The sequence below is a fragment of the Fimicolochytrium jonesii genome, assembly GCF_025526975.1.
Source record: "Fimicolochytrium jonesii strain JEL569 chromosome Unknown EV422scaffold_3, whole genome shotgun sequence".
Classification (NCBI taxonomy): Eukaryota; Fungi; Chytridiomycota; class Chytridiomycetes; order Spizellomycetales; family Powellomycetaceae; genus Fimicolochytrium; species Fimicolochytrium jonesii.
Genome location: NW_026515670.1, coordinates 1,064,502 through 1,081,582, shown reverse-complemented (window position 1 = coordinate 1,081,582; position 17,081 = coordinate 1,064,502). Strand labels below are relative to the sequence as shown.

The following is a 17,081-nucleotide window of genomic DNA, read 5'->3' as shown; positions in this document are numbered from 1 at the left end:
ACGACAAGTAATGGATGGCTCGATGGCCATGTCACATTCACTCGACCACCGCGCCACCAAGAGGATCGGTTCTCAAAGCTGTGGAAGTCGAATCCCCATCACTCTGCTGAGGAAGGGCTTCAGGCGGGGTTGCGTATCCTTGCGAAGCCCCTACGTCGAAGTCAGACTCTTGCCTAGGAAGAAAGGCAGACGATACTTTCGGAGCTTCTGGTTTGGCAGTTTGGAAGTTGCTGAATTTCTGGTGAGGTTAGTGTACGATCAGGCGCTTGCACGAAACATTGAACCCTACCCGAAATCCGATTCCGAATCCAGAGATACGCTTGGAGGGGATTGGCCGCTATTCGAGAGCGCAGCGGCGGCGAACGCTGCACCCGAGGCAAATGTACTTCGCTTCTTTGGGCGGAAGGTTGGATGGGTATTATGCGCTGGTTTTGGCACTGATGATGGTTCTGGCGAGTTGGAGAGCGGTGTTGCTTTGGGTATGTTGATCTTTGATGGCAGAGGCTCGCTCTCAATCACGCCTTTGGAGAAATGTGAGAGTGGGTCACTGGATCCTATGCTGTCGGGGGTTTTTGATGCTGTCTCAACCAATGGCGGTGGCGTAGGAGACGGATTAGTGGCCCGTGGCTGAGATTTCTGAGGGTTAGAATGCACGAGCGGCGATTATAGTACCACAAGCTATGTCACAGTCAACTCACCTGCTCCCGAACGAAACTCGTTATCCTCCGAATCTGCTCATTATTCATGAGCTGAGCGTCTTCCTCATGCCTCAAGAACTCCTCATCATCCAGTTCCCGCACAAACGGCCCTCTGTTTCCCTCACGCCCGTCGGTTGGGACAGACTGGTACCCGCCGGCCCTGAAACCTCCACGATGCGGTCGCCCCGGCGCGCCATCTCTCGGGGGCCGAAATAGAGCAGCGACTTTGTCCCAGAAAGGCGACCTGTTGTGGGCATGGTTATAAGCACCATGCGCGTTGGGGTTGTTCAGGAGGTTCTCAAACTCCAAGTCATCGATCTCGTCATAATCGAACGTCAACTGTGATGCGAGGCCATTGCGATATGAGGCCAGCCACGCCGAGTTGGGACAACACGCTTCAGTAGCGTCCAGGCATCCCGAAGCGCAGTTTCCCATCGCCTGTGTGAGTCTGGTGTGTCGGGATGTTCGGGAAAGTCGTATATGAGGCAAGGGACGGTGGACTAGGTACGGTAGTTTTACTTGCTTTGCGAAGTTCAAAGGCTAGGCACGAGATTTGTTTGTGCCCCAACTTTCTTGTTCCTGAGAACTTTTTTCAGACCTCTGGGAAATTACGCTGGGCCAAGTGGGCCATGACAGACAGCTGCGAGCAACTCAGTCTATCGCAGGAAACCATAACATAGGTCCAGCCTCGTAGAGCTCAGACGGCAGGCAAATCCTGAAATGAAGTTTACCATTCCTACTGTACCCGTCGCACAAAGCACCACATCACCACCCCACGATGACTCGCGATTCGTTGACCAGCCTGGTACCCACGTTACCTCTGCGCGTTCTCCGCCTGGAGAACCGTTCCCGCAGGATGCCGCACCTCTAAGCTGGAAAAAGTATCAGGGGGTTTCAGCTGGTGGCGGGCACAAGCAAGGTGGTGGGCCAGAAGGCGGCGAGACGAAGGCCAGGACGAGAAAATTTGTTCCGTAAGTCGCTCGCCTCAATCCTTTGCACTTCAAGGTTGAACAGCAACTTTGCCTAATATAAGCATCTTGGATAGGGGTGGCCTTGCTGAGCGCTTGACAAATTTAGCTGCGGTAGATAGGTCGGATAGTATCATGTGGATGCACACGACGAGTGAAGGTGAGACAACCGACGGTGTGCACACATCATACGAGCTTCGGCTCAGATACGAACTGTTTTCAGCTCGCAAACGGCAGTATGGTGCACAGCCTAGTATCGTTGTCAGCGTCATGACAGCAACGCATGATCTGTTCATGAATGTCACTTGGGCGGATTGCCGGCCGTGGATCCCACGCACGCCGTTGGGGATTTTGGCCGATGGACCAACACCCAGCGAATTCCCTCTTGATGACGTGAACCAGGAGTCCGACATCACGAATGTAGTGTTCCGGCATTGCACAAAACTACACAACATGGCATCCGCGGATGAGCGCAATTGGACGACTATCGAGTCGGGGCATGTGGTGGAACTATATGATCCAGTCGTAGTCGAAAGGGGGATCGGAGCGGATTCGGCGGCGAACAAGCGTGGAACAGGGGCTTCCACCGAAACAGTTCTCTTGTGCACCAAGTTTATTATTGTGGAAACCAGGGAGGGTTAGCTACCAGAAAGTCCCCAAGGCGTTAAGCCGACGAACTCGTGCTGCTCTCATATCGTGGCGCGGGGCCGAAGAACATGATGGACCTCAACCTCAATACTCTTCAGGACACTGTATATATACTGTACCGCCCGCGATTTGGACAGCCGAATTCTCGACAAGCGACCTGCAGGAGATTGATCCACCTTCGCCTGCCTAGCTTCAAGTTTCGGACCTGCGTTCAGGTCCGGTCCGGTCCAGGGTCCGGTCCTGCGATCGAATGTCCAGTCCTTCGGGCAACTGTTGAGATGAAGCACCACCGGGAATGTTGCTAGTCACACTCACGGAAACAACCGAGAGACCATGTTCAGATCTTCGCGGCAACTGAGGGCAGAAAAAGTGCACCGGGCGTATTACTTTGGGTTTTGCTTTGTGAAGGCGTACCGGGCGAGGTCTGTTTCTTCTCTCCCCTGCATAGATGGGTCTACGTATTCACCAAAAGTAGCTAGAGATCGCAGCGAGGATATCACTGCCCATCACCAGGGTATATTCCGTCTTTGTAATGCAATACAAAAATCGCGTTTGACAAACACATCCGGCCTGATGAAAATCAGAATCCGTATGTCACGGCAGACATTAAAATCTACAATCCGAGAACAGACCCATGAGTTTTCATGGATTTGCCCGGTCTCGATCCTTATCCCACGCAGAAGAGGAAGACGCAGAGCGAGTATCCGGCTCTTTGCTGTCATTCCAGTCCCGTTCCCGTTCCCTGTCCCGCTCTCGGTCTCGGGCGCGATTCCGATCCGGGTCGCGGTCTCTATCCCTCGCCCGGTCTTTTTCTCGGTCCCGGTCGCGGTCCCAGTATCTATCTCTTGAGCTCACAGAGTCGCGGTTCGAGACTGATGGGCTGTAACTCCGTGCACTATCTCTGTCCCGGTCTCGTTCTCGGTCGAGCTTTCGCACGGAAATGGGGCTCACCGGATTCCTTGAGGAGCGGTCACGGTCACGGTCCCGTTCTCTTTCTCGATCTGCGAACGAGAAATACCCTGACCGCCGATTCCGATCGAAACGCGAGGACGTAGGCGTTTCCCCCGACCATGAGTCGGCCACTTCCCCTTCCTCAATATCGTCTTTCAGTGTAGGGCTGTTGCGGATGGAAGCGGGTGCAGAGCGGTGATATCGGTCGCGATCTCTTTCGCGACTGTCGATGGATGATGAGCGGGAGGAGCGCGGGGGAGGGCTTTTGGCTGCGTCCTGGAGGTAGACGACTCGGATGGGAGTATGTTCGCCGCGAGAGTCTCGCCGCTTTGCTATTGGCCGATCAGCGCTCTGGCTGCGGCTATGCGGGTGTGGGCTGCTTTTCCGTAAGACAGACTCCCGTGATCGGTCATCATCAGTTTGCCCGAAGGGACGGTCTATCGTCACGATCCTCAATTCGCTTTTGTAGACCGCCGGCTTGATCTCCTCTCTTGGCGCCCGTGCCTCGGTGGCCACCGGACTGGTAAGTGCGACGGATATCGCTTTGGTCTCGGCCACAGCTGGTTCATTGGCAGGCTGTTTCTCTTTCGGAGGCCCCGTCCCCGCCGTGACATCCGCTCTTTCAGAGGACTCCTGTTGCTTGGCATTTTCCGCACTTCCCGACGGTCGGAGTTCCTTTGCCGGTTCGGTTTCGCGCTCTTCGTTCGATGGCGCTGATGAAGTCGTATCTACCCGCGGTTTCGGCTCTTCGAACTTTTGTGTCGAATTGCTAGCAGCAAGCTTCCCCTTCATTCGCATATATTCCTCGAGGCCAATCTTGCGAGGCGTTGGTGCTTCTACTTTCACAATGACTTCCGGTGCTGGTGTTGTCGCTCTGTTCTCTGGCTCAGCCTCGGCCTCATCACGCGTCTCCTCCGCCCGATGAGAAACTGTGCTGGAACTCGGAGGTTCTCCAGTGGCGTTCCGCCTTTCGAGAAATCGCTGTGGTTCTGGTGAAGACGCTGTTCCGTTGGTAGCCCTTTCGGGTGATTTTGGCACATCCACGACCGATTCACCACTCGGCACTGCTGGCACATCTGTTTCTGTGTGTGATCGTCGTTCTGTTGCGAGATTTTGTGCCGGTGAGGCCGGAGCCCCTGTCGACCCCTCAGCTTCCCTTGGCATTTGCTCCCAGATTTTCTCTAGTTTAGCTTGCAGGGTGACATTATGCGTGGGTTCCGGTACTTCAGCATGCTCAGCTTCGTTACTGCTCTCTGCGATTGTCGGCAATGACACACTTTGAGACACATCCGCGATTTCATCGATGCAGGCGGGGCTGAGTCTGTGCTCCTCCTCCTCGTCTTCTCCATCATCGCGTTCCAGCATTGGCTTATCCACCTCTTTATTCTGCGGCCCATCGTCCTCGTTTGCTTGTCCTGGTTGTTCAGCCAGCGGCGGAGGTGCAGCTGCTTCTTCCGGAACGGGCCGCACCAAAGCGGCGCTTCTCAGGTTCCGCGCCATGGTCTCGAGGGTATCTAAATACTTTGCCAGCAAGTTATATCGCTGTCCCGCTTCTTCGAAGCGCTTCAGTTTCTCATCCAGGGTCGACGTCATGTGTAGACTTATAGCTTGATGCTTTGACCGAAGGTTTGAACTTATTTGCGGCAATTCGCCCAGCTGGTCAACAGCCGTTTGAAAAGACATCGATGAGAAGGCCAGCTCGTCAAACGGAGAGCAAAATGTGAAGCTAGAGGGAAATTGCGTGAGGTCGAATCGATCGAAGACCGGTTTCAAGGCCAAGAAGAACAAACCTCTCAGGACCCGTGATCTGTCGTAAATAATCGGAACGTTGCCCGGGGAGAACATGTATGTTCTCATCAGGTATTGACCTTATTTCCTTGGCCAGCTGAGACTCCTGGTCTGAATTCACTTTCATCTGCGAAGGTTGTAAATATCGCATAGGACTTTAGTGCTACGGACTTGACCACTAGCTACCTTCTTCCGAAAGCTCTCCTGTGCCAAATCGGATGTGCTTTTTCGCTTTCGACTTGCCAAAGGGGTGGCTTCCTCGTCTAACTGAGGAATCAGTGCGTCCGCTGTACTGGAGTTCGCGAGCCGAGCTTGGAGTAAACTATTGGCTCGCGATTCCGAAGGTGAAGGTTTTGCCCTTTGCTCGAACGCAGCGTGCAGCGCCTTCACGTTCTGTGAAGACGAAGTCCCCATGGTGGGAGTCGTTACAAGGTACGTTAAGTTATCGGCTTCTGGCGTTAGCTTCTCTATGTTGATGGTGACGCATTGATAGCCGGCAATTGTTGTGAATCCAGCTAACGGACTGCCTGGGGCCCAAAGAGGTATCAATAACGCGGATATCCCGAGGAATCAACCTTCCTCCGAGCGCAACGCACCCCTTAAACACACCAGACCAATAAGGTCAGTGAGCAGTCCGGACAATCCACTCAAGAAATCCACAGATTTCGTTTCGCTTTCCGTCGGCATGTCGGAATCTGAAAACGCTAAATATGCCCGGAGTGCCGCATGCTGAAATACTTCAAAGTATGCCGAAGCGATGTCGTGACCGGTTTGTCGCAGAATTTCGTTGCTTTTGCCGAGGTGTGGATGGAAAGGAAATCCCTACGGATAACATATATGAGCAAATGCTTGGTGTATCTAAACCGCATTGTTTGGTATTTACCGCAAACCATCCTAACACAGTTTGACCGTGAACGCTGAGAAGTTGAGATAAAACGGCGAACAGGTCGCTCCCGTCCGACTTGAAAGGCACAAAGCCTTTGACATGCAAAGCAAGCCCCTCTCCGTCGGTCAGGTCACGAATACCAAACAGCACCGCTTGGAAGATATCGCTTTGACCTTGGGAATGCAGGGCGAGGAACGTATCTACGAGAAAGTGAATGTAAAAGCCTTGGTGATAATGACTACAATCAACAGTTCAAACGCTTTGCCGCCCCCACCTTTCGACATATGCACAGTGGGATACACTGTACTCGCCATTGTGAATATAAGTTATTTCGTCGAGGTCGTGGGAGATCCCCGTGCGCCCAATGGTAGGCCTGGTCCCTGCGCGTCTCCACTCTGAGTCGTCGTTTTGGAAGATGGGGACCGTTTACTGGTTCGTTCTCGCTTTGTTTGTGGCATTCGGAAGAGAGTCTTTGCCTGCCTCTCCGAGCCTCTCTGCCTACGACTTTCTATGATATATGCTTGAGCCGACGGAGTCGGTGCCGATGAGCGTTTGACCTTCGTCCAGGGCAATAATCGCCTCGCCGTTTCGCCGTTTCGACTGTTCACTTGCCCGTCGGTCACGTGCTTCGCCGCGCGGTTGTGGGGATTTGGCCTCTGGGAACGAGCGCCAAAGGGGGTGATTGCGAACGGTAAAGCAGTACTCAACAACCCCCATCTCTGTTCGACAGTAGTATCGCTCTCAGCTGCCAGCCGCTCCGGTGCTTTGATAGGTCTAATCGGTTCAACAATCCCCCGTCGTCATCCCTTCTCCAAACCCGTCTCCGAGTCGATAGCCTACCATGGTTCAATTCTTCTCCAACCTGCCCGACGACGACCACGTCCCTTACAAATTCTTAGAAGCCAACCCACACATCAAGGATGTGGTCCGTTACATGCGACAGGAGGACTACGCTGTTGGTGCTGCTGTTGGGCTGGGTTTCCCTGCTGCTCACTACATTTGGGGTGCGTACTGTGGAATGGGACATGAAGGGAGGGGATGAGGGGTTGAAGGCCCGCGAAGGGACGTAGGAGGCAAATGGAGCCATCAGGCATAGGTCTGGAATGCGGGACAGAACGACATCTGGTGGTCATAGACGAATCAGCTGTGAGAGGCAGACTGCGGGGTTGTCGAAAGAGATTGCATCCTCGCCAAGGGTCCAAGCAACCCCCATACTCACGTTCCACCTCCTGCCTACAGAACGACTGTCCCCATCATTCCACCCTCGTGTGATGCCTCGTGTCATGGCAGTCCAGATCCCCTTCTACGCATCCGTCGGTTTCATTTTCGCATGCAAACGGTCGCTATGTAAGTGCCTCTCCCTGTCTTGTGCTCACTATGTCAAGTGTACCATCGCGCTAATCATCGGATCCTCAACACATTAACAGTCAGGTTTTGGGGATGGACAGAAAACAACGCGGAGGCAACGCGATGGGCAAAAGAGATCGCTGCCCGGCCTCCAGCAGTTAAGAAGGGATGGCAAGATCTTGATTGGTAGAGACGACGCTTCCCATCAAACTCCCCTGTATACCATCCTGTTTGTGAATTTTCCTCTCTCGCTCCTTTCTGGGGATGCTCTTCTTTACAGTACATATAGCACCATACCCCTTGAATGGCCCCGACCAGTCGTGTGTTTGCGTCTGGCGTGTGAACGATATGGGTTGGGTGTGGAGTTCCATGGAGTGAGAAGTGGGTGGACATAGGAAATTCGTCATTCCGACACAAAGAACGTTCGGTGCCTATTTGCTGGATCGCATATTCTATACGACGCCAATGAGAAGCTGGTGATGATGTCGAAGCTACATTACATGACTGCCTCCTGCGACGTCTACGGGACTACGCTAGAATCTGTCCTGCGAGGTGGGATGTGAATCATGTGATGCGCTACGGCGATTTTCAGTGGACGAGGCTGCGGCGGCTCCGTTGCTTCCTATATGGGTGGTACCCAGCGGCGCAGCCATCACAAACTTCAAGCGCAAATGTGTTGTCCTCCGACACAGGCATTTCTTTCGGGTTAACTTGAGGCCTGTCCCGCGAAGCCTTGCGAGTTTCAAAATTGTTCGAGTCCAACTGTTGGGGTGTGATGACACCTCAAAGGAGCATCTTGGACATGTATGGCCCGTCAAGCTCATACCCCAGCTTTCGATAGTAGTGGCGTGTTCCGACTCCTGTGGGAGCCAACGGTATGTTAAATTGGTTGGAAACGAGGACTTCCGCTCATATTGATCGGAACCCAAAACGTACCGGAAATGACAGCCAGCTTAACACTCCCATGCTCCTCCCTCGCAATCCGCTCCGCCTCCTCCATCAACAGAGTCCCAAATCCTTGATGCTGGAACTTGGTCGGATCCCGATTATGTATCGGCACCACACTCCCATACACGTGCAACTCCCTCACAATCGAGCACTGTCCCGGATCCTTCAACTCAGGCCTAAACACCGCCTCACTGCACTTCCGCAGCCGCAACAGACCGATAAGGATATCCTGCCGCGGGTCCTCGTAGGAGAGGAAGGTCTCCCAGCCGCCGTTGGCGACGTAGTCGCGGCGGATGAGTTCGACTTGGTCGGGTTGTACTTTGTTGTGGATGTCTTGGATGCCGACTTCGCGGGTGCGGACGTCGCGGCATTCGGTTCCGAGGTCTTTCATGCGGTTCAGCGCGAGTTCGCGGAGGTTACCGTGTTCGACGCCGGATGTTACGAGGGGCATGGGGATATCACTGATGGGAGGGAGAAAGTATCAGTGATCGTGTTCCATCCAAAGACACCCAACTCACTTGACTCACCGTTGAACACGGTACACACGAGTCCATGGCGGTACGAGCGCCAGAATGCGAGCGATCAAATCCACCAGCGCTTCCGGCGTATAGTTCTTATACCGGCCAGTCCGCCACAGCTCGTACAACCCCGTCCCTCGAATGACAAGCGTAGGATAAAGTTTCAACCCGTCAGATCGGAATGCTGGGTTCTCGAAGTACTCTTTGAACTGGTCCATATCCCGCTCCATGCCGACATTCGGCAGATCTGGCATCATGTGCGCTACGATTTTGTACCCGGCGTCTTTACCGAGCTGAAATGATTCACACACGGCCTTGACGGTATGTCCACGATTAGTATCCCTCGCAACGTCCTCGTATACGCTTTGCACGCCGATTTCCAACCGTGTGCAGCCGTATCGGAGCATTTGGCTCAGATGAGGCTTCAAGCAGTAGTCCGGTCGAGTCTCGATGGTGATTCCGATGCATTTGGTTTCGCTCTGCTCCGAGAACCGAACGGCTTCGTCAACGTCGTTGCTGGTGTACCCCGTGAGAGCGTCGTGCAGGTTTGCTATGAACCAGTTCCGGTATTCTTCCGCTAGGGACATGAAAGTCCCACCCATAATGATGTACTCCACTTTATCTACGCTGTGTCCTAGCTGCTTAAGCTGATCCACCCGTCCCCTCGCCTGCTCATATGGGTTATACCGAGCCCTGATAGCCCGCATACTGGTTGGTTCGTATCCCGTGTACGACTGCGTCGAGTATTCGAAATCCGAGTCGGGTCCACCGGGACAATAAACACAGATATTCCCTGTCATGGCAATGTGCGGACACCTATGCGGCTTGCACATGACGGCTACAACCGCAATTCCTGAAGCTGTTCGCACGGGCTTGGCTCGCAGGCGAGGAAGGAGCATGGCTTTGTGCTGCTCGGGAATGGCGGCTATAATATCGACCAACTTTGGCTGTGTGTGCAGCCGGTACTTTCTGGCAACCTTTGTTTTGACTCCTGTGAGGCTGACATCCTTCCCGGCTTTGATGGCGGCTACTAATTCGTTGACAATCTAAGTGGGGTAGGTCAGCGTTTGTGTCGGCGGTTCGTCCTTGCCGCTCTTTTCCGCCGGTAACTGAACTCATACCTCGGAGCAAGTCTGGACCAGAGCAGCACTCAGGTCCTGCCCAGAGTGCACGTTCGACATTGGATGAATGGGCTTCGAGCGTTATGTGCAAGAGGCAGCTGGTCGAGGTTCTCCTATAGGACCGTGCTCAGATAGCACGTAACTTTTTGAGTCTTAAGCGTTGACTTCACGCATAAAATGCAATGGGGTTCCGCGTCAAAAACAAGCTGCGTCAAAAGAGGTCATAGATATGTAAAGTGGGTAAAAGCTGCAAAAGTGTGCCTGGAATCTTCTCCAACATCATGTAGCGAAGGACCCTGTAGAACTTGCATCGCAGAACCGCATTTGGACTATTCGTTACAGCCGAAATGGCAACCGCCCCCGATTCTCCCATACCCAGCTGCAGCTCACGGGCGCAGCCCAGACCTCTCGCCATCTCGCCCGCATTCGCGGCCTTTCGGCGCGGCGAATACGTAGCTTGCATTCGTTTGCTGGACGAGGCGAAAGAATAAGTAACAAACTCTCATAACGTCACGCTCCAATCCCTTGATTTCGGAACAGAATGGTTTTACAGGTAGTGCAACCGACCCGCAGAACGACAAACTCTTGGAGATAGAATCGTTGCCGCAACTTGATGTGGGCGCCTGGGAGGAGGCCTTGGATGACGCCGCAGGCGGTGCTTAGCCTTGATCCAACAAATATCCAAATATGTGTGCGGGGCCGAACGAGCGACTGCATAAATCTGGTAGCGGATCTATCTTTAACGTTCATTCATGCCCTCTTACACTGTTACTCAGGGTTACTTGCACGCGGGCGAGGCCTTTTCTTGCTTGGGGAAAGATGAGGATGTTGCGAGAATGTAAGAGATCGCGAAGGGAAAGACTCGGACAGGAAGCATGAAATACGGGGTATGCGAGTAGGATGTGTTTCCGCGATCTAGAGGAACGTTCTATGATTCCGTTCTGTAGTCTTCTGACAGTGTTTGAAGTCAATATTGAAAGTCTACAGCAGACCGAAAGTGAACACAATCACCACACTGGCAGAAAGACATATCAAATCAAACCGATGCCTCATCACTAGCATCCAAACCTCAGCAGAATCCCGCTCTCACTCCCGCTGAAGCTTTTCCTCTCATCCTCAGCTATCTCCCACTCACCACCCTTATCCGTGGCACCACGGTCTCTCGCACTTGGCCCGCCCTCCTACGCAGGAGTGAGAGCCGTGTCTGGGCCGCACTCGATTTCAGCGCCTACCCCGACTCTGTCTCTGACGCTGTGTTACGACGTATGTCGCAAAAGTGAGGTCGAGCCTGAAGCATTTGTCGCTCAGCAATTGCACGAATGTTACAAACTCCGCCTATACGTGCCAGGAGACGAATGCTTGCCACACTGGACGTCACCAGATGTACTTGGATCACGCCGTCTCTGGATATGGACATCTTGGAGGCTACTGGACAATCTTCGACTGCTGTTGATTTGACCGACCACGCGCGTCAACGACCTAACCGTGCGTGAGTTGCTCAGTGATTGTCGCGGGTTGAGAAATCTCAGGCTGGCCGGAAGCTCAGGCGTCACCGACGAAGAGGATCTGCGAGAACTTTGGAGAGAACTTCGTGCCCTTGGCTTTGAAGACTCTGGACCTGAGGAGCTGTGAGGTGACGGACACGGCGGTGGGATTGGTGGCGGGGCGATGGTGGTGGCATCATTCACAAATATTGCCCGGAGGCCTCCTACAAAGGTGGGGAATGAGGTGGGGTGGGGTATGGCGGGACATGGTGGCGTATGTAGTTAGGAAGCACTGTGTTCGGTTTGGTTTGATGCAGGATAGTATTTTGCCGCATTTTACTATGTTGGGCATTTCGCGGTGTTGAGCGTGTGTATTTACATGAAAAGATACATACTTCAGAAATACTACCTCTACTATGTCTTCGTACTCTGTTCTCCCAATTCGCACTCCGGTGGGTCCCGCCGACGGTGAGGCCGAGCGTGACGGGAACATCAACCTCGGAAAATTGAGAATCTCCGCCCAGGGCCTTAAGCTCTCCAAGTTGAGTCTGCAAGCTACGTATGTTTCGCCAGATGAAAGCGTTCAAATCTCCTGAGGGGCGGTCTGAGCACTTTTACACGCAGCCACCACAATGTTTTCCTGAGATCTCTGCAAGAGCCCTCTCCCGTAACCTCGGGTGCAGACCATCTGCTATCGATCTGTGGAGGGCTTTGGTATACAATGCGATTGATGTACATCTGCGAAGTCGGATTTGTCGGACGCGCGCGGGCGGACGCGCGCAACGCGGGTTACTTGTTCCCGTTTGTCATGTTTGGAATACTTCGATCGTCGGCGCCATTCACCTGCGGAGAAACGGGTTCCAAGACACAGATGGAAATCTCCTTGTGAGGGTCCTGTGAGTTTTCCTCCTACGTGCTGTCTTTCGTGACGGGCTGGAAATCCATGAGCTTCGGCCGTCGGTTCCGGAACAGGTTTCGTAGCGAGCGCCGATCTCACCTTCTGTTGAGCGGAGTGAATATACATGCCGAATCATAGGTGATACGGTAACAAGTGGCGGACGTATGCGTAAAGCCAGCGCGAAGTAACTGGCAATGGATACGAGTGACAACACTCAGAACTGAATCCATCCGTGGTGTATAGATACATTCCTCAAACCGAGCGGTCCTACATTCGACGCTGCTCTCCGGTGATGAGGTTCTCCTTCCATCAAGATTTTTCAGATAACTCGGTTTGTAGAATTGAGCTGTTAAAGCTGCACCGGCGTAGAACATTCGTGTTTTTTTGGTGTCGGTTCGATAGAACCGTGTTTCGTATTCTGAGTCCCAAGCTTCAGACAGATACCTACTGTGAAATGGCACTTCCATGATTCAACAAATATCTCAACTGTGAAAGCGTTCAGCGTCACGGTAGCGCGTCCGAAAGTCTGATGGTGAATGCGATCGACGCCAAATGTCACCGAACGGTCTCGCGTACGCTTCCATATGATGCCGTGCATGTCATTCCCCGTCCGCAACCAACAGCCTGTGCGGCGCCTATCATCTTTGCCGAGCCCTTCCATCCCCGAGCAAGTCCGTATCCAGAACAATCGGCGTCGGCGCTGAACCATCCTTCGGCTGCGGCGGTGGCGGATGATGGGAGTCCCGGTGGTGAACGTGATTACCTGGACGCGAAATCTACTCTGTCCGATCGTTTCCTGATCACAAAGTGGTGGAGGAGCTCCGATGGTCGGGATTTCTCGCGCCCAAAATTGACGGCTCGCCAACGTCGAATCGCTGTCCACGAAAGGGCCAATATATATATATATATATACGCGACGTTAGGGGTTGCGGTATGGGCAGAAAACTCGGGATGCGTTGAGGGGTGTGCGTGCCCGTCTGCGTATCATCCATCCGCTAGCCACAAGTCCTCGCGCCCTTTGTTCTCAAATATTATCGCACTCCACTTCGGTTGACACCAATTTTTGGTGTTATATGGCGGGTGAGGCTGGCTTATCCAGAACGGTGGCGAGCTGAGGTTAGATTTGGAAAGTCGGGGTTGTGGAAGCGGACTGGACATGCAGCGTGATTTGGGGAAGCTGCTCGTCTTGACGGAGCCGTTGAGAAGCCGGGTGGGTCGTCCTGAGTTCTTCCAGCCCTTCCGCGCTGGCGAGGACAAAACAGAAACTGAATTTCGAAGGAGACACAACCACTCAACTACGAGGTGAAGCCTGAACATCAAGATTCAAGGCACCTCCGACTCGACCTTCTTGATAACACGGCGCGCCAAAAGAGACCAGAGGCAAGTTGACGAGAATCATGAACCCAGCCGCACACAGAACTGGCGGCTCGCAAATCGACCAACGCCACAAACAGAACGCAGCACACGCAATGACACGAATGTTCGTTTTGAAATCCTCTTACGAAAAAGTTTAGATACAAAAAAAAGAACTAACTTAGTATATTTAACAAAATACGCTTGGACAAAATGGGGTTCAGAAACGCGGTGGGTGTTGTTATGATTCTTGACATGGCGGCTTTCACAAGACCGATGGTTTAGTCCTAGAAACGGGAAGACGGAGTCAGCATCGTGCACAACACAACAACAACAACAGAGGGACGAAAGGGTGGAACGTACCCGGAACTCAACACTGACAACCTTGCCCAACATGACGGCGGAGTTACCGTCAAGGAAGGCAATACGGGAAAGACCCTCGCAGTTCTTGAAGGAGTCAACGACGAGAGGCTGGATGGGCTCCATGACGACCTCGGCGGCCTCGTTGGCCTTCAAGGAGTGAGCGCCCTCGAGCTTCTTCATACCGGTCTCCTTGCCCATCTTCCAGTTGATGGCCTTCAATCGGCATGCAGAGCGACCGCACCGAACGAATCCAATGGGGGAGTATCCGGGCTTGACCTCGCCGGGAATGTCGAGGGTCTGGATCTGGGCAACGAACGACTTCACGGGCTTGAGGGACTTGTCGTCCTTGTAGATCATGATGTCTCCAGCGCGGGGCATGTTGTTCTTGTCGAGACCCTTAATGTTCATGCCGATGTTGTCACCAGCCTGACCCTTCTCAACCTTCTTGTGGTGCATTTCGACGGTGAAGACCTTGCCAGCGCATGCGTTGGCGGCGGTGTGGGTGGGGACGAAGATGACATCCTTGTTGGGGAGAACGGCACCCTGCTCGACACGACCAGCGAGCACATCACCGACACCCTTGATCTTGTAGATTCCAGAGATGGGGACACGCATGGGGGCGTCGTTCTTACGCTCGGGCATCTCGGCGAAGTCGTTGAGAGCGTCGAGGAGAGTGTGGACCTTGACCTTCTTGCCGGATTGCGTAGTGACCTCCTGCCCAGAGTACCAGCTCATGTTGGCGGACTTCTTGAGCAAGTTGTCTCCTTGCCAGCCGGAGATGGGGATAACGGGAACGTTGCCCATGACGAAGTCCTTCTTCCAGCCGGTACGGATCAACATGTTGCGCATCTCGTTGGCGATCTCATCGTAGCGCTCCTTCTTGTAGGGGCCCGCAGGGTCAGAGTCCATCTTGTTCACGCCGACAACGAGCTGCTTCACACCGAGAAGGTTGAGAAGACGGGCGTGCTGACGAGTTTGACCCTGGATTTCTCCGGCCTTGTGGTCACCCTTCTGGATAGCGGTGGTGAAGTTTCCGTCAGCGGGAACCATGAGGAGACCGACGTCAGCTTGAGCCTATGATCAGGGAAAGGGAAGAATGGATTTAGTTTCTGCGAATTCTCAGATATCATGTATACCGCATCGAGAGAAAGGAGATACTTACGGCACCAGAGATCATGTTCTTGATGAAATCCCTGTGGCCGGGAGCGTCGATGATGGTGTAGTGGTAGTTGGTAGTGAAGAATTCCTTGGTGGTGCAAGCGATGGTGACACCACGGGCACGCTCTTCCTTTTGGCGATCCATGTAGAAGGCAAAGGCGAAGGAGGATTTGCCGAGGTGCTCAGCTTCTTGGCGAAGCTTCTCCATTTCACGCTCGGGGATACCGCCGAGCTCGAAAAGAAGACGACCAGTGGTGGTCGACTTTCCGGAGTCGACGTGACCGCAGATAACTACGAGATAGAAGGGTGGGAGAAGTATAAGTTAGCGTCTGCAGAATGAAGGTCGACGAGATCACTTCGGAACATGTTCCCATGGAAGATCGCCGACGATGGCGGCAATGGCGGAGCACAGCAGCCCAAGCCTGAGCAGTAACGACGACGGCGACGAGTGGAGCGAGGGAAGGAGAGGGAGAGGAGAGTACGTACCGATGGACAAGTGGGGGAGTTCCTTGGTAGCCATTGTGAGTGATTTCTGTTTGTTCAACTAGAGGGAGAACTGCAAGAATGCTAGAGAAAAAAAGGACGGCGGGCGTCGAGGGGGCGCCTATTTATGCAAGAGCGGGTGGGGGTGGGGAAGCGTGTCCTTTCTGCCCGTCCTCTTGTCTGAGCAAGGAAAGGGACAGAGAGGGAGGGGAAGAAAAAAATTTCTTTCTCCGCGCATTTGAAAAGGTTCCCGCTGGGTATTTGTCTTGCTGTCGGCTCAGTCTGGCTCAGTCGAAGCACCCTCGGATTCGGTCGTAAAAAACTCATTATTAAGCCACACGTCACGTGCGCGGTGTACTACGTAACTGCTCCACAGTTCAAACTCATCAAACAGGCTCATCAACGCCCGTCTCATACCACTACGTACTAATTTTTTGCCCTACGTTCTGTACGTATTTGTTTGCAGCGACCTTACTCTGAGTATAAGGCATGGCCGAAAATGGCATAAATATGTGATTTTGGAACAATGATCTACAAGCATATCCGGACCCCATCGCCCCCATTTATTTACTGCTATCCTCGCCGTTGGTCTCGTTGTCCATAAGCTTGCGTGATGTCGCATCCATGACAAATGGTGCCTTCAAGCAGTTGTCGGAGGACCCTAGAATACACTACGTCCCGCCAGCCATGACGGTATGAGAATGTGAGAAGGTGGGGTAGTCGACAGAAACTTCACACACCGATTGCGAAAGTGCTCTGTCGCTATCAATGTTCGGCCGTGCATCCAATTCGGACGAAAGCAGACCCTGTCCAATTGATTCTTTGAAATCGGACGAGAGCAGCAGCTATGGTTTCCTCGATCTGGTCTCCGTGCAAGTGTTCTCTTCATTTATCGATGTGTCCCAATAATCTATCCAACTCACAGGTAGTTGTGGAGTTCCAGTGAGGTTTTCCTCAGTGTTTATCCCCAGGCATCCTCATTCGCCGACCTTGACGCACTATCCAATTATCTCTGAGAGCATCAGATGTAGGGTAACAAAGAACTTCTTCGAGTCCGTTTCCGAAAACACACTCCGGCGTCGAATTGTTGCAATCACGCTCCACGAACGGATTGTCCAAATGAATCCAAAGAATCCGACCACATCATCGGTCCAGCGATCGTGATTCCTTTTTATGCGGTGGTCGGGCCTATATGCAAGCAGGAGAGTGATGCGGAGATTGAAGGTGCCGCCCTCCTTCCTCGATCAAATGCGATATGTCGATTGATTGGCGTGGTGGACTCGGACTTCGCAGCCGCGTTCGGTCGTTGAGGCGGTCAACTCTCCGACGTCATCTTGGCTCCACGCTCACGTCGGTCCAGCGACGATAGCCCGAAAAGGACCTACGGTGACCACGATTAGTTTTTCCGAGTGACCTCCTCGATGTTCTCCCGTTGCCGCCGTTGACAGTCAGGACTCGGTGGTGGGATC

At 53.3% G+C, this 17,081-nt stretch overlaps 7 protein-coding genes across 7 annotated transcripts; 3 read left to right on the top strand and 4 right to left on the bottom strand.

Moving 5' to 3' along the window:
- Window positions 1–37: 37 nt before the first annotated feature.
- Window positions 38–1,133, bottom strand: EV422DRAFT_564435 (uncharacterized protein; the record flags this gene model as incomplete). Its single annotated transcript, XM_053072197.1, has 3 exons — window positions 38–230; window positions 290–627; window positions 699–1,133. 3 exons carry the CDS (start codon window positions 1,131–1,133, stop codon window positions 38–40), a joined length of 966 nt encoding a protein of 321 aa, XP_052928791.1.
- A 138-nt stretch (window positions 1,134–1,271) lies between these two features.
- Window positions 1,272–2,632, top strand: EV422DRAFT_244602 (uncharacterized protein). The gene is made up of 3 exons (XM_053065685.1): window positions 1,272–1,669; window positions 1,744–1,826; window positions 1,890–2,632. Exons 1-3 carry the CDS (start codon window positions 1,419–1,421, stop codon window positions 2,306–2,308), a joined length of 753 nt encoding a protein of 250 aa, XP_052928790.1. The 5' UTR covers window positions 1,272–1,418; the 3' UTR covers window positions 2,309–2,632.
- On the bottom strand, window positions 2,633–5,858 carry EV422DRAFT_244667 (uncharacterized protein). Its single transcript, XM_053065687.1, has 4 exons — window positions 5,650–5,858; window positions 5,237–5,580; window positions 5,056–5,180; window positions 2,633–4,991 (listed from the first exon to the last, which is right to left on the bottom strand). Exons 1-4 carry the CDS (start codon window positions 5,738–5,740, stop codon window positions 2,957–2,959), a joined length of 2,595 nt encoding a protein of 864 aa, XP_052928789.1. The 5' UTR covers window positions 5,741–5,858; the 3' UTR covers window positions 2,633–2,956.
- Window positions 5,859–6,554: 696 nt separating this feature from the next.
- EV422DRAFT_244567 (NADH-ubiquinone oxidoreductase complex I, 21 kDa subunit-domain-containing protein) lies at window positions 6,555–7,820 on the top strand. The gene is made up of 3 exons (XM_053065684.1): window positions 6,555–6,943; window positions 7,179–7,286; window positions 7,367–7,820. The coding sequence occupies exons 1-3, from the start codon at window positions 6,781–6,783 to the stop codon at window positions 7,474–7,476; spliced, it is 381 nt and encodes a 126-aa protein (XP_052928788.1). The 5' UTR covers window positions 6,555–6,780; the 3' UTR covers window positions 7,477–7,820.
- Window positions 7,821–7,922: 102 nt separating this feature from the next.
- EV422DRAFT_244821 (uncharacterized protein) lies at window positions 7,923–10,272 on the bottom strand. Its single transcript, XM_053065688.1, has 3 exons — window positions 9,874–10,272; window positions 8,762–9,798; window positions 7,923–8,695 (listed from the first exon to the last, which is right to left on the bottom strand). Exons 1-3 carry the CDS (start codon window positions 9,931–9,933, stop codon window positions 8,167–8,169), a joined length of 1,626 nt encoding a protein of 541 aa, XP_052928787.1. The 5' UTR covers window positions 9,934–10,272; the 3' UTR covers window positions 7,923–8,166.
- A 288-nt stretch (window positions 10,273–10,560) lies between these two features.
- On the top strand, window positions 10,561–13,644 carry EV422DRAFT_503847 (uncharacterized protein; the record flags this gene model as incomplete). Its single annotated transcript, XM_053068380.1, has 12 exons — window positions 10,561–10,617; window positions 10,650–10,711; window positions 10,821–10,870; window positions 10,933–11,136; window positions 11,182–11,358; window positions 11,403–11,631; window positions 11,758–11,916; window positions 12,041–12,253; window positions 12,499–12,586; window positions 12,758–13,220; window positions 13,341–13,465; window positions 13,534–13,644. The coding sequence occupies 12 exons, from the start codon at window positions 10,561–10,563 to the stop codon at window positions 13,642–13,644; spliced, it is 1,938 nt and encodes a 645-aa protein (XP_052928786.1).
- Window positions 13,645–13,659: 15 nt separating this feature from the next.
- On the bottom strand, window positions 13,660–15,605 carry EV422DRAFT_244629 (elongation factor alpha-like protein). Its single transcript, XM_053065686.1, has 4 exons — window positions 15,494–15,605; window positions 15,134–15,420; window positions 13,972–15,045; window positions 13,660–13,895 (listed from the first exon to the last, which is right to left on the bottom strand). Exons 1-4 carry the CDS (start codon window positions 15,501–15,503, stop codon window positions 13,890–13,892), a joined length of 1,377 nt encoding a protein of 458 aa, XP_052928785.1. The 5' UTR covers window positions 15,504–15,605; the 3' UTR covers window positions 13,660–13,889.
- Window positions 15,606–17,081: the final 1,476 nt, after the last annotated feature.

Excerpts from the sequence above, each read along its gene's own strand:
- EV422DRAFT_244821 (XM_053065688.1), bottom strand. The coding sequence starts at position 9,933 with ATGTCGAACGTGCACTCTGGGCAGGACCTGAGTGCTGCTCTGGTCCAG. Across the intron at positions 9,799-9,873 it reads TGGTCCAGACTTGCTCCGAG|ATTGTCAACGAATTAGTAGC; the intron begins GTATGAGTTCAG and ends TACCCCACTTAG. Across the intron at positions 8,696-8,761 it reads CGTGTGTACCGTGTTCAACG|TGATATCCCCATGCCCCTCG; the intron begins GTGAGTCAAGTG and ends CCCTCCCATCAG.
- EV422DRAFT_244667 (XM_053065687.1), bottom strand. The coding sequence starts at position 5,740 with ATGCCGACGGAAAGCGAAACGAAATCTGTGGATTTCTTGAGTGGATTG. Across the intron at positions 5,581-5,649 it reads TGGTCTGGTGTGTTTAAGGG|GCAGTCCGTTAGCTGGATTC; the intron begins GTGCGTTGCGCT and ends TTTGGGCCCCAG. Across the intron at positions 5,181-5,236 it reads AGAGCTTTCGGAAGAAGGTA|ATGAAAGTGAATTCAGACCA; the intron begins GCTAGTGGTCAA and ends CAACCTTCGCAG.
- EV422DRAFT_244602 (XM_053065685.1), top strand. The coding sequence starts at position 1,419 with ATGAAGTTTACCATTCCTACTGTACCCGTCGCACAAAGCACCACATCA. Across the intron at positions 1,670-1,743 it reads AGGACGAGAAAATTTGTTCC|GGGTGGCCTTGCTGAGCGCT; the intron begins GTAAGTCGCTCG and ends CATCTTGGATAG. Across the intron at positions 1,827-1,889 it reads GATGCACACGACGAGTGAAG|CTCGCAAACGGCAGTATGGT; the intron begins GTGAGACAACCG and ends AACTGTTTTCAG.
- EV422DRAFT_244567 (XM_053065684.1), top strand. The coding sequence starts at position 6,781 with ATGGTTCAATTCTTCTCCAACCTGCCCGACGACGACCACGTCCCTTAC. Across the intron at positions 6,944-7,178 it reads TGCTGCTCACTACATTTGGG|AACGACTGTCCCCATCATTC; the intron begins GTGCGTACTGTG and ends TCCTGCCTACAG. Across the intron at positions 7,287-7,366 it reads CGCATGCAAACGGTCGCTAT|TCAGGTTTTGGGGATGGACA; the intron begins GTAAGTGCCTCT and ends ACACATTAACAG.
- EV422DRAFT_244629 (XM_053065686.1), bottom strand. Across the intron at positions 15,046-15,133 it reads AGAACATGATCTCTGGTGCC|GCTCAAGCTGACGTCGGTCT; the intron begins GTAAGTATCTCC and ends CCCTGATCATAG.